Source organism: Daktulosphaira vitifoliae, unplaced genomic scaffold (assembly GCF_025091365.1).
Source record: "Daktulosphaira vitifoliae isolate Bord-2020 unplaced genomic scaffold, ASM2509136v1 Scaffold_1, whole genome shotgun sequence".
NCBI lineage: Eukaryota > Metazoa > Arthropoda > Insecta > Hemiptera > Phylloxeridae > Daktulosphaira > Daktulosphaira vitifoliae.
The window spans coordinates 75,210,643-75,224,897 of record NW_026099572.1 but is presented as its reverse complement, the minus strand read 5'-3'; the positions used below and the strand labels follow the sequence as shown (position 1 = coordinate 75,224,897).

Sequence of the window (14,255 nt, the reverse complement as noted above, 5' to 3'; positions counted from 1 at the left end):
TATAGTTGCCAAATGTCAGAATTAAATGTGTAATAATGTTAGTATATTCTTTATTGTGGTCAGAGAAATAAAAGAGGTATTGATTTTGTAATATTCTAGAGGAGAATATTACATGATGTTTCATTACTTTTAAGTATTAGATTTTAATTCTTAAGACTGTTTTTATTATAATATTTTATAGTAAAAAATATTTTACTTTGTTATTTTGAAAATAATATATTGGGAAAAAGTTTACTATAAAAACTTGCCTTATCCTCAATATAAAAAAATTTTTATCAGTGATTGTTCTGAATCTTTTTAAAGCGGGCCGAACTAATTAACTTCGTTTCTCTGATATATATAGGTTTTTTCCAGTATGAAATTTTCCTGGCTTTGTAGTGTTATTAATAAAGATGTTCATATAAATTAAATTTTAGGTTTAATTTTATTAAAATATACATTTGTAATATAAGCGAAACAACTGTAGATACAACAAGACATTAACTTAAAATTACTAATATTTGATCAAATAAAATTTAAAAGGTAAATAATTGAAAAAGTAATTTTCTAACATACATAATTGAAAAAAAATTATTTATATATTTTTGTAATAAAATATTATACATAATATAATATCATAAACTTTATAATCTTTTGAGTTATAACTTAAAATGAAATATAACCTATTATTTTTAAAAATAATTTGAATGTGTTTCAAATTGAATAACAATTTTATTTTGTACAATATTATTTAAATAATTTTAAAAATCATTATTTGGATAAAAATTTATTCAAATGAAATTTTATTTACATGAAAATGTAAAATGAATTGAGTAATAAAATGTAGATAATTCAAATAATTATAATGATTCAAAATGTAATGTATATTTTAGCTATTTATTATTTATTTATTTATTTTTTTTTGTGTCTAACTACTTTTTCTCGCTCTCACTGGACCAATTTTTCTCAACAATACATCAAAAGATTATAAATCATATCTTATTGAAGAAATTGTCCTTAAAAATGGAAAATTTGGCCTGCGTTTTCCGTAAATAGAGAAAATCCCCCAAAAAATTATCATTTTTAAAATTGATAAATTTCTTTTTTTTTCATTTTTTTTTTTTAAATTGCCATAATTTATTGAAAAATGAACAAATCAAAATAAATTTTTTTATATTGAAACCATAGATATTTTTCTTTCATTTGATATAAATTTTTTGAAAATCTGATACTTTATTTGCTCACAGAGGGGGATTTAAAATAGCAACTTCTGCACAAAATTTTAACTTTTCTACTTAAGTTTTGAAAATGTTCCGGAAATATTCCGAGCTTCAAACATATGCTAAAATAAAGTTAATGTTATGTACTATATGTTCAAAAAAAAAAAATTGTCCCGACGACTTATCTTCTATATGAAAATGATTGCCGTACATAAAAAACATGCAATTTTGGTATTAAAATTTACGATTCCATATTTTATTTTATCAACTTTAAATTATTATAACTCTTTGAAAAATGTATAAATCAATACAAATTTCTGTTCCTAAATAAATTAAATATATACCTTTTATCCATCATACTTTTTTTTAAAATCGGACCATTTTCCTTTATACAAGGGGTGTTAAATTTTTCAAAATACGGTACAAAGTAGAACTTTTTCAACTTAACTTTTGAAAATAAAATAGTCATCGAATTTATCAAAAAATGAAATTTTAAGCATTTAAGATCATTTTTTCTTACATTGTAACCTTAGATTTTCTTTTCTTGCGATTTTTGATAATTTTCCGGAAATATTGACACTTTTATTTAATCTTAAATTAAAACGTATGTAATATACTTTACAATTAAAAAAAAAAAAATTTGAGATATAGTAAACATGGTTATCATATTCAAAAATATCCTATTTTTGTATTAAAATTTTTGGTATTGTATTTTAATTTATTTTAATATACCTTAAAATGGGGTACACTGTTTTTCAGGATTATTATATAAAACTAATTGACATAGAATATAAAGTTAAACTTTTTTCAATTTTTTTTTCTATTAAGTCAAAAAAATTAATTTTAACATTTGAATGAGCTTAAATTCCCAATTTTATCAAAAAATGAATGCGACGAATATTTGCCAATTCAGTAAAAATCATTGCCACAGGTAATGATTTTTTTGCAATTTTTCTGTAATTAATTTTGAGTTAGAATTTTTGCTTTATATAATAATACTATTTTTTAAGAAAAATTTTTGTTAGCTTATTATTATTATAACTATATAATTATTACTATTATAATTTTCCAGCTATAATACATATACATTAATGACAATTTTCGTACTTTTTAGTTTAGATAATTTATTTTAATGTGTAAAGAAACATATAAGTAGTATAAATTATTGATAATGGTGTAAGTTAAGAATGTATAATCAATCATCAAAAAGTATTAAATAAAAAAAACCCAGCACAGGGGGGTCGCGGCACAGTGGTGACGTGGCATAGTTAGATCAAGTATAATGATATCTGACAGTGATTAAAATCACTATCATAAAAAACGCTTCGATGCAAATCTTTAGATAGTGTTTAATTTTAAAAAATTGGTGGATTATTCCAAAAGCTTCATAAACTGCTAGTTCCTTATTAATATCCTGATTAAGATAAAGTATGTCGAATGAAAAAGAGATTATTAAAAAATAGTATTTCCCATAAAAAAATTATATTGATCAATACACTTTTCAATAAGTTATAGCATAATAAACTTAAAAATGTAAAATACAAAATCGAAAATTTTCACACAAAAAAAGCATTCGGTAGCCATTTTTACCCTAAAGATAAATTAAAGTCCGAAATTTTTTTTTTTCATAATAAATTATATTACATTAGCTTTAATTTAAGATATATATAAAAGTGTCAGACCTTCCGGAACATTTTCAAAAGTTAAGTTGAAAAAATTAATTTTTTGTAAAAAAGTTGTCATTTTAAATCCCCCCCTGTGGGCAGGTAAAAAGTCAAATTTATAAAAAAAATGTACCAAATGATAGGTAATGACATCATGCATCTATAAAAAAAAGAATTATATTGATATGTTTATTTTTAATAAAGTTACGGCAGTTTTTAGTAAAAAAAATTGAAAAAATTTCGAAAATTAGCCATTTTAAATTTGTAATTTTTTCGGAGGTTTTCCCCATTTACGGGGAACGAGGGAATTTTTTTCAATTTTTGAGGGTAATGTCTTCGACTAGATACGATTTGTGATCTTTTGACGTATCATTGAAAGAAATCGGTTCGGTGAGAGCTGAGAAAAAGTGGTAACAGACACAAAAAAAAAACACATCTTAGTAAAACCAATACCTACTCAGCTTCGCATCGAAGCTAAAACAAATTATTTTTGAACAGTATTTAAATACAAAAGAAAATTGTTACATCTTTCAACCAGTTTTGTCTCGAATCTTTCCATTTTGAGTATCAACTCTGCAAGTTTATCACGTAATGAAGAACATATTGAAAAACAGGATTCTATTTGCTTAGTGTTCATAGTTAAATTATCTTCCAATGACAGTACTATTGATTGAAACGTATCATATGCCTAATAGATAAATATAAAAAATATGTTATGTACTTGTGTGTGCATATATATAGATATTAAGAAATATAACAAATATACATATTTATCAAAATCTGATAAGACATTTAATATCTCAGTGACTATTGAGAACTTTGAACTTTTGTTAAAAGAAGATAAATTAGGTTCAACAATTTTAAAAACAACTGTTGAGTTTTGCTTGTGGCATCACATGAGACTATCATAAGTAAAGTGTTTCATAAATTAATGCCTGCATTAACTGGTCCAGACATAGTTCTTCTATTCAAAAGATTTTTTAATAGCCGAGGAAATATAAATAAATAATTATATAGTAATGTTTTGAGAGATGATGTAATGTTAAAAATATCAATTAATTTGTCACAGAAAACAATAAATAATTTTTATTAGCTCTTAAAATAAATGATGACTTTTATATGATTTTTATTCCAAAAAAAGCATCAAAATTGAAATTATAATTTGGCAAAAACTAAAACTGAATTATTATTTGCGGTAAATGATACAGTAGAAAAAGGGATAGCTATAATGATGCAATTTAATAAATGTATAAAAACTGACTAGGACCAAAGCAATATTTACTACAAGATCTAGAAAAGCATCTCAATGATTATTCATACTGTAGGAAGTCAATTTTAATGTTACCAAAAAAATAAAAATGACTTTTTTATTTTGTTGTTTTTATAGCTACTTCTTTTACTTTTATTTTCATCCCCTCATCTATTACTATCCCTACACCATACTTTGTACTAGACTAGTGGTTCTCAACCTGGGGGGCGCGCCACCCTAGGGAGGCGTGAAAATGTTGAAAAAATACACAACAAATGAAAACGTTGCCGTTTTCTACGCCTTGCCGGTGTGTTGGTCGCCGCCATGGTCGATCAGTAGATATACATTATACACCGAGCGATTATTACGATTTTATCGTATAACAATATTACGGTATTAATAGAAGCATTGTTTCGGCGAAAAACAGCCACTCGACGTGATAAGAACAAATTGTGTTTTTAATATTATTACTGGTTGTAATTTGATATAATATCATAACTAAAAATGTCAAAATCAAAAAAAAGATTGTATAGTGCCGATTATATTAAATACGGATTTAGTGTAATTGAGAAAAATGGAAATCATTTACCTCAGTGCGTGATTTGTCACATAGTTTTGAGTAATGATGCGATGTGACCTGGACGATTGGAACGTCATTTAATCACTAATCATCCCAGTTTAAAAGACAAACCGATCGATTTTTTTCATGCTAAAATAAACTCGGTAAAACGTATGAAACTTGATTCTACTGGTCATTTTGCAATGGAAAATGAAAAGCTTATGGAAGCTTCTTACAAGATTGCCTTGTTGATAGCTAAAGACAAGAAACCACACACTATTGGTGAGTCCCTTGTAAAACCTTGTTTACTTACTGCTTGTAAAACTATATTGAACGAAGAAAGTTGTGCTAAAGTTGCAAAAATTTCTCTGTCAAACAATACAATAAAACGCAGAATCGATGAAATGGATCACGATTTGAAGAATCATAATAATATAAAAATTAAATAAGTCTCCGTTCTTTTCACTTCAGTGTGACGAAACAACGGACATTTCGTAGAATTCTCAATTACTGTTTTATTTTAAATTTATTGATGATAAAAAATTCAAGGAAGAAATATTATTCTCTCAAACTCTTAAAATAACAACAAAGGCGGTTGATGTATTTTCTGTTCTTTTTGATTTTTTGATATCTAACAGTCTTTCTTGGGAGAAAGTATTTGGTATATGTACTGACGAAGCACAAGCTATGACTGGCTGTAAAAATGGTTTTATTCAACTAGTCAAGGAAAAAAACCCTAACATAATTGGTTCACACTGCATCCTTCATAGACAGGCTTTAGCTTGCAAGACTTTACCTAAATCACTAAACTCCGTTTTGAATTTGACAATAAAAATTGTTAACTCTGTAAAATCTAGTGCTTTAAACACTAGAATTTTTAATGTTTTGTGTAATGAGTTGCAAAGTGACCATAAAACTCTTATTTATCACACAGAAGTTCGTTAGCTGTCTAAAGGTAATATGCTTGATAGAATGTACAGTTTAAAGTCTGAGATTGAAATATTTTTAATGAGTGCTGGGAAATTAGATTTATACAATAAGTTTACGGATGAAAAATGTATGTTTTATATAGCATATTTAGCAGACTTCTTTGGATTCCTAAATGTTCTAAATTTAAAACTTCAAGGACATACAATATTCTGAAGTCGTACGATACAATTTAAGCTTTTTTAGAAAAAATATCATTGTGGCAACGCCGTCTTTGTGCGACCAAACCTAATTTTTCATCTTTTCCACGGCTTAATGAACTTCTTGATGATACCAAAAATCACATATTAAATATCGAGAATGAGTTTAAGGAATTGATTTCAGCACATCTGATATCTTTAAAAGACCAACTATCAAAGTATTTTCCTGATATTTCTACAGAAAACTGGCAATTTAAATTAGTATTAGATCCATTAAAAATTGATGTGGACATACTTCCAGATTGTCTTCAAGAGCAAACTATCGACCTTAAAAATGATTCACAAGCAAAAGAAGACTTTAAAAATAAGACTGTTGAAGATTTTTGGCTGTGTTATCTCTCTATATATTTGGAAGTTGCCAATGAAGCTGCGAAGTTATTGGTTCAGTTTTCTTCCACCTACCTCTGCGAGTCTGGCTTTTCGGCGCTTGCTTATATAAAATCAAAATATCGAGCACAATAGGACGTAGAGAGTGATTTGAGATGCGCATTATCACAGATGTAGCCAAACATAAAAAAATTGATTAAAAATAAACAGGGGCAACCCTCTCATTAATTGTATATTATTAATAGTTAATATTAATTTTAAATTATAATAATATTTTTTTTTGTGCAAATAAATTAATTTAATATTAAAAAAACGTCATTGAAGTTGTATTCATATTAATCCAATAACCAACATTAAAGTATAGTTTACATATAAATGTTATGCATATATCAATCTTATAGTAGTGAGGAGGGAGGCGTGAAAATATAAAATAGTTTGAAAGGGGGCGTGGACCTCGAAAGCTTGAGAACCCATGTACTAGACCTACCTAAGTATATTAATTTATAACCCTCATCTATTTCCCTTAATTTCTCTCCCTTCCACTTAGTTTTCTGCATACAACAAATGTTGACTTTTCTCTTCTTCAATACTTCTACTAATTCCCTACTTCTATCAGTTAATGTTCTAACATTCCAAGTACCTATTCGTACTCTGTATCTATCTTTCTCCCTTATACACAAGTCCAGCCAAGACTTAAGTGGTGATGAACAAGCGTTGGGTAGACCTCTATACATGACTGGTGAAACAGCTATCGCACAAGTTGTCCGGCTGGTATTAAACACTTTATTCCTTAGGCCTTCTCCGTTTTTAACTACTTTGTTTATTCTCACCTGTTGTCCTCGCGTATATACGAGATGGGACAATCCGCCAAAGTTTTGTTCAGGACTCCTCATACTTTTTGACAAAAATTTTACGCCGGCTGTCGACCTGACGCAACCTCATTAGTCGCCTCCTACGACTGGCAGAGGGGCCATGGAAGTATTCTTATACCCTATTAACAAGGATAATTTTTACCCTGAAAGGATAAAAACAAAAAAGATTTAGCTACATACTATTATAAAGTTTTTTGTACCTAATATTTTTTTTCTTTACAAAAGTTTAAAATTCTCAATAATTTCTGAAAAATAAGTGTTTTATCAGATTTCAATTATCCTATATTTTATTTTAAATTACCATTATAAAAGTGTTATTTGCATAAAAAAATTGACTGTTAACATAATTATTGAAATCTAATAAACAAAGTTTGTTTATTGTTTCCACTTCATTTAATATAAGTGATTGTTCTGTTTTTTTCATGATGTGTAGCCAACAATTTTCCTTTTTACTCATTGACCATATTTTTAATAATTCCTTTTTGTTAATCTAAAAAAATATTACATATGGGTGATATTTGTTAAAACTAATAACTGCCAAGTAAAGAAATATATAAAAACTGGACTTTGTATAGCTGGAACTCTGAACTATACCCGGTGTCCTGCGGGGTTCACGCGCCTATGACGCAAAACCCTTCGCGCTGTTTTTACAGGTAAGCAACAGATACCGGTAAAAGAAAAATAGTCTCACTGGCGTGAAATAAAATCATATCTTACTTAAAACTTGCACGTGGAGTTAAAAACAAAAAGTTCCTAATTCGATCATAAAGCAACAGATTTAAAAGAAATGTTTCTAGGTAGACCAAAAGCATTTTTGATAACATTTTTGCTTTGCTAAAAAAAACTTTCTTATCTTCTTAAACAATTTTCCTCACATAATGAAAATCACAATAATAACTGAAATCCTTAAATATAAATATTGTTTTTTTTTTTTTTTTTTTTTAAAGAANTTTTTTTTTTTTTTTTTTTGATAAAGAACCTTAAAAATGTTGAGAAAATTTTTTTTTTAATTTTACATCGAACCATTACATTTACTATTGATTAATTGTCTATAGCTATCTCATACACTAAAGCTATAAATATTTTTATAAAGTTTTTTCTATTTAGAAAAAAAATTAGTGATTGACTTGTATTATAAATGCTTTAAAAACATTGGATATTAGATTATAAAAATGTACAATAACATATTACTGTACTGGAGTAAATCATTCACTATTTCTATTGGCATGAAATATTACTTTAAATATGTTATTACATTTTGTAGGAACTATTGCTTATATAGCTCTCCTAGTATTTGTACCGCTATCCAACTTACTGTATTTTTAATGATTTGTCTGCTTTCTAAATTTCTGTCCCAGTCATCGAAGACACTGGTTAGTTGAAAATCTGAACATTCTTTACAACGCGTCTGTAATATCGAAGTCACAATACTTTTAAAACGTGATATATCATTTATTGCTTTTTGCTCGGTAATTAAAAGATCATTAATCATCATATCAGTTTCATGTGGTTTTAGTTGATTTCCATGGGGATAAACCTCAGTTTCTAATAGAGTAGTCTTGTCAATATTCAGATTACTTTCGTTGTTTGAAGATTTAGCAAAAATTCGGGAAGAACGTGTTATCCTCTCTTTTTTGTAATGATGTTCAATGCAAATAGTATTCATTTCTAAATTAAACTCCCGAATAGCAATATCAATGTCACTAGGTTTTGTTTTGTCTCGCAAATATTTTTCTGTAATAATCTATGAATCATAAAAATTGATGAAAAAAAGTCAATTGAAACATTAAATCAATGATATAGTCAAAATGACATGAAGATTTTACCGTGACAAGTAAAAAAAGGGTCAAAATATATTTTTTTGTAAATTATTTTTGCTATGACCGCTACATATTAAAAATTCCTGACTATCCCTTGGCATCTAGTTGATTAACTTACTTTTGGTTTCTTTGTTGTCTTGAAAATATTGTCGCTTATTTCTAATGGTGTTTGAAACTCATATAAGCGCCAAGAAAGATAATCAAGTCTAAGATAATAATTATCATATTATTTAATTGGTTTTACAAATAAAATTATTTTATTTTATATTTTTTAATAAGAAAATTTAAGTACTGCGAGAAGAATAGTAATATAAATAATTAAATTTATATGGTTCTGCTATTTAAAATACTAATGTTTAATTAAAAATATTAAATATATTTAACTCAAAAAGCCACAAAAATATCTAAAATTAATATTAACTAATTTCTAATCCAGTTGTACTTAATAATTTACCTATCATTAAATTTTATTGCTAACAAATTTTTGTCCACAGATATTTCGACTAATGATTCAACACTAGTTGTTTCATAAAAACAAATTAAACGTCTGTCTTCAATGTTGTTTTCATTAAAATAAAATTTATGCACTACAAATAAAATATAATATCCAGTATACACAATGTGATCAGTTTATCATATACTACTTGATTACATGCCAAATAAATACAATATTGAACAAAAATTTTTTGGCTTATATTTTTTGATTTATCAACTATTAATTACTTTTTAAAATTATCCCTTATAAAATATTGGAGGTCAACTTAAATTTTTTTAAATGGGAACATACATAACTAATTACACTATTTAATAGATAATGATCATATTTAAAAGATGAGTGGTTGATAACAACATTTGAGCCAGTATTTTCGAAATATTCTCATTTTTATATCTTATCGAGAGTATATACACTTATATACCATATATATATAATATATATAGGGTGGTCCTTATTTTTCGACTTCATAAATTCAGAGTCATTGGCTCAAAATTTCGTTTAATTTCGTAAAATTTGAGTACAATAAGTCAACCCTTTCACGTGCCTCAAAGGGGTTGAAGTTCTTCAAAAATGGGGTGGATTATCTTTTTTTGAGTGTACGCTCTTTATTTTTGAAGTTTCGCCAAAAACACACAGAACAATTTTTATAGAACTAAATGTAAACAAAAAATAAGGTAATACATTATTTTTTTGTAAAATTAATATTTTTCGTAAAAATAAGAAAAATCAGTTTCACTTAATTTTTTTTAAAAAATGACATAGTTTTCAGTTATACTTTTCCAGTGTCTTAAATTTTAATTGTACGCAGAAATTGTACAGAAGTAATATTAATCACCGTAATATATTCTATAAAAATCGTTATTTGAGTTTTTTTTTGAATTATGAATCCTTTCCAAAAAAAAATTTAAAACAACTACGAAAACGTTTTTTTTTTAAAAAAATTTTTTGCATGTGTTTTTTTGTTTATAAACAAACAAATTTTCTTAGTTATATTAAATAAAAAAAAAACAACAAACACAATAAAATAATAATTGTAATAGATGAGTGTTTAATATTTTGGAGAAAAGCGCGTATTCCTACACAGTATTCTTCAGACTGTGTTATTAAATTAAAAATACTGTATGAGAAATAGAGAAAGTTGGACAAAAATAAATCTAGAAAAACAGAAACACAAGAACAACATTACAATATTTTTTCTAAAGAATTAGACAACCTCTTTGAAATTTCTCATATAATATTGAGTTTCGGCTAAATAATAAAATACTTCGGTATATAAAAACTGCTTACTTATAATGTACTGAAATTATTGTGTAATATTTAATAATTACCTGTACAATTTGCGATTTCTAACTTCTCTTTTTTCTTTCGATAATCTTCTTCTTCTTGTCGAGTAATTTTACGTTTTTCAATACCTGTTAACTTCATATCAATACCAAGCACGCCCCTGGGCGGCCTTTTTTAAGTTGTGACAATAAAAACTGTTTGTCTTCTTCAATACTAATCATATTCAGAGCCTCGATATGAGAAATTTCAAAGAGGTTGTCTAATTCTTTAGAAAAAATATTGTAATGTTGTTCTTGTGTTTCTGTTTTTCTAGATTTATTTTTGTCCAACTTTCTCTATTTCTCATACAGTATTTTTAATTTAATAACACAGTCTGAAGAATACTGTGTAGGAATACGCGCTTTTCTCCAAAATATTAAGCACTCATCTATTACAATTATTATTTTATTGTGTTTGTTGTTTTTTTTTTATTTAATATAACTAAGAAAATTTGTTTGTTTATAAACAAAAAAACATACATGCAAAAAATTTGGTATAGTTGGGTCCAGTATAGATGATATCTGACAGTGATTAAAATTACTATCATAAGAAACGTCTCGATGCAAATCTGTAGATAGTGTTTAATTTAAAAAAAAAAATTTGTCAAAAAAGTAGGTCAGGTGAGAGCTGAGAAAATAAATGATAGCTACAAAAAAAAACCACATAGTAAAATAATATTAATATGAATTTCTTATCACGAGAGGAGACTACAGTAATGGGATCCTTGATATTTATTGAAGTTGTTGAATCTAAATGAGATAAAAATCAAATAAGTTAAACATTTATTTCTAACTCAAAAAGAATTAAGAAAAAATTCAGTTCCACAGGCGTGATAGACCCAAGTGTTACCGCCGTTTCAGAAACCGTACGTCTCATTCGTCACTTAATAAAAATTTAAATTTAAATAGTTCAAATTTTAAAGTTATTTTTCTCGACTTCAAAGAAACAAAAAAATTTAAATATGTTTAATTTTTTATACTATATCAATTAGATTGATATAATATTTATGAAAATCAGTGTAATCCCCTTATAATAATATAAAATACAAAACCAAGAATTTTAACACAAAAATAGCATACGGTAGCCATTTTCACCGTGAAGACAAAATAAAGTCCGAATTTTTTTTTTTTCATAATTAAGTATATTACACTAGCTTTAATTTAAGATATATATATATAAAAGTGTCATTATTTTCGGAACACTTTCAAAAGTTAAGTTGAAAAAGTTAATTTTTTGTGATAAAGTTGTCATTTTGAATCCCCCCCTTGTGGTCTGGTAAAGAGTTAAATTTATAAAAAAAATATGCCAAATGATAGAAAAAGATATCAAGCATCTATAAAAAAAAATTATATTGATATGTTCATTTTTGAAAAAGTTATAGCAGTTTTAAGTAAAAAAAATTTCGAAAATTTCGAAAAATAGCGATTTTTAAATTTGTATTTTTTTTGGATATTTCCCCCATTTGCGGGGAACGATGGAAAATTTTCCAATTTTTGAGGGTAATGCCTTCTACTAGATACGATTTGTGATCTTTTGACGTATCGTTGAAAGAAATCGGTTCGGTGAAAGCTTAAAAAAAGTGGTAACAAACACAAAAAAAAACACATCATAGTAAAAACAAATATCTTCTCAGCTTCACACCGAAGTTAAAATAGCAGCACCTTCTCTTCGCCTCAGACTTAACTTTAAAATGTTAATAACTTCGAAATTATTATTAAAAATCGAAATTATAACCCAAAAGTTGTTGTTCACTCGTCATTATTTAATTATATCCTTTTCTACTTTATAAACTAGTTAAATATATATATGATTCCATTTAATTGAATTAGAACAAACTTTTTAAAAAGTCTTTTCTGCCATAACTGAAATATTCTGTCATCTCAGTTTCATAACTATTATACACTATATCAAGACAAACAAGTCGATCAGTTCTATATTTATATAATTCTCTAGCAAACGTTTTTTTTTCGTATTGATGATTTTTGTAAAAAGTAATTTTTTCAACTAATCCATCTGGCATCACATAGTCAGCATACAATTCTTTAACGGCATTTGCATACAGAATTAACTTTTTACCACTTGGATATGTCATGAGATATCCTGCAAATGTTTAAATAAAACAATAAATAAATAGATATACGATAGTTAATAGTCGCCAGTATTGTTATTTTCATCACTAATATTATAACTTTTTATGTTTCCCTTATACCTTCTTAAGGATGACATTTTAACTATTTACATTTTACATTTATAGAGATTGCTGAAGGTGAGACACGTGTGTAATTATTTATATCGCTAGTTATTACCTAGCCGTACTCTTTCACTTAGGTATAAAAATGTCAATAAAGTTCGCATATTTTTCCTTCATAATAGATAAAATTACATAAGTTTTAATGCAAGAAAATAATATTATTCAAAATTAAATTGATTTTGCAGCAATTATATTGACTATTTAACATGAAGTACGATTTGTATATGCAGTGCATTTAATAGATGGAAAAATTATATTACTCTAATATTTAAAATGAAATAAAAATTTTTTAGATGAATAAAAATTTTGATTCATGCTATTATATTAAAAAAAACTCTTTATAAATCATCAAAGAAGAATAGAATTAATATTTACGTTAATTACCAATTATTTAATATTATTTAAACTCCATAATCATTTAGTTAATTTATAACATTTCCCTATTTATTATATTTACATCTTAACTAAAAAATCTAGTCATACAATTAACCCATCTTCTTATCTATTATATCCTTTAGCGATACTTTTTTAGTGCAATCTTTTTAATAGAACAGTCCTAAGTACTAGATTTCGGATGTGATTAAAAATTTAATAGAAAAGAAATATGCTACATATAAGAAATATGCTATAAATTGAATTACAGCGTTGGGATAATCCCAACGTTGCGTATACCAAACATTCTATCAAAAAAAACTAAAAAGGTTTAATGTATACTAGTAATTACTATAAGGAATAAAATGCAGTAAGAACATAAAAAAAGTTTTTTATAACGCTAAGGACTATTTAAATGATCTATTACAATAAAATTAAAAAAAAAATAGTCATTTTAACGAAATGTTGAGTTTTTTTCATAAATTTACTGTAATGTTAATTATTTAAGTTCTTGATCACATATCAAACTAAATTATACAATTATTATTCCTCATGAAACTTTCTATTTAATTATATACATTATAAACTTGCAAGTTGAGTTAAAATAATGTTTAAAATTTTACATTTTTTTTTTTAAACTTTCATAAAATTTAACTTTAAAGCATCAAAAATCAAAATTTCGCACGGATTATTTTTAAAGAATAAAATCTAAAATAACTTGATAAAAATAAGTATTAAACAATATTTTTCTTGTCTATATACTCGCTTTCTAAGTAGTAATTGTCTAAAAGAAAAAAAAATATTATATTGGTCCATACATTTTTTTTAAAATTTTAGAAATATCAAGTTAAAGATATAAAATAAAAAAAAACGGTAGCACAGTGGGGTCGAGGCACAGTGTGGACGAGGCATAGATGGGACAAGTATAGATGATAT

General features: G+C 26.0%; 1 protein-coding gene across 1 annotated transcript in view; it reads right to left on the bottom strand.

The window, feature by feature from the left end:
* Positions 1 to 2,780: 2,780 nt before the first annotated feature.
* LOC126895489 (dynein regulatory complex subunit 7-like) overlaps positions 2,781 to 14,255 on the bottom strand; it is a 29,391-nt gene continuing 17,916 nt past the window's right edge. Inside the window, exons 12-17 of the mRNA XM_050667420.1 lie at positions 12,533 to 12,796; positions 9,332 to 9,464; positions 8,996 to 9,083; positions 8,373 to 8,801; positions 7,359 to 7,547; positions 2,781 to 3,551 (exon numbers count right to left, since the gene is read on the bottom strand). Of these exons, the coding sequence (XP_050523377.1) occupies positions 3,348 to 3,551; positions 7,359 to 7,547; positions 8,373 to 8,801; positions 8,996 to 9,083; positions 9,332 to 9,464; positions 12,533 to 12,796 (1,307 nt within the window). The 3' untranslated portion in view covers positions 2,781 to 3,347. The remainder of the gene's footprint in view (positions 3,552 to 7,358; positions 7,548 to 8,372; positions 8,802 to 8,995; positions 9,084 to 9,331; positions 9,465 to 12,532; positions 12,797 to 14,255) is intronic.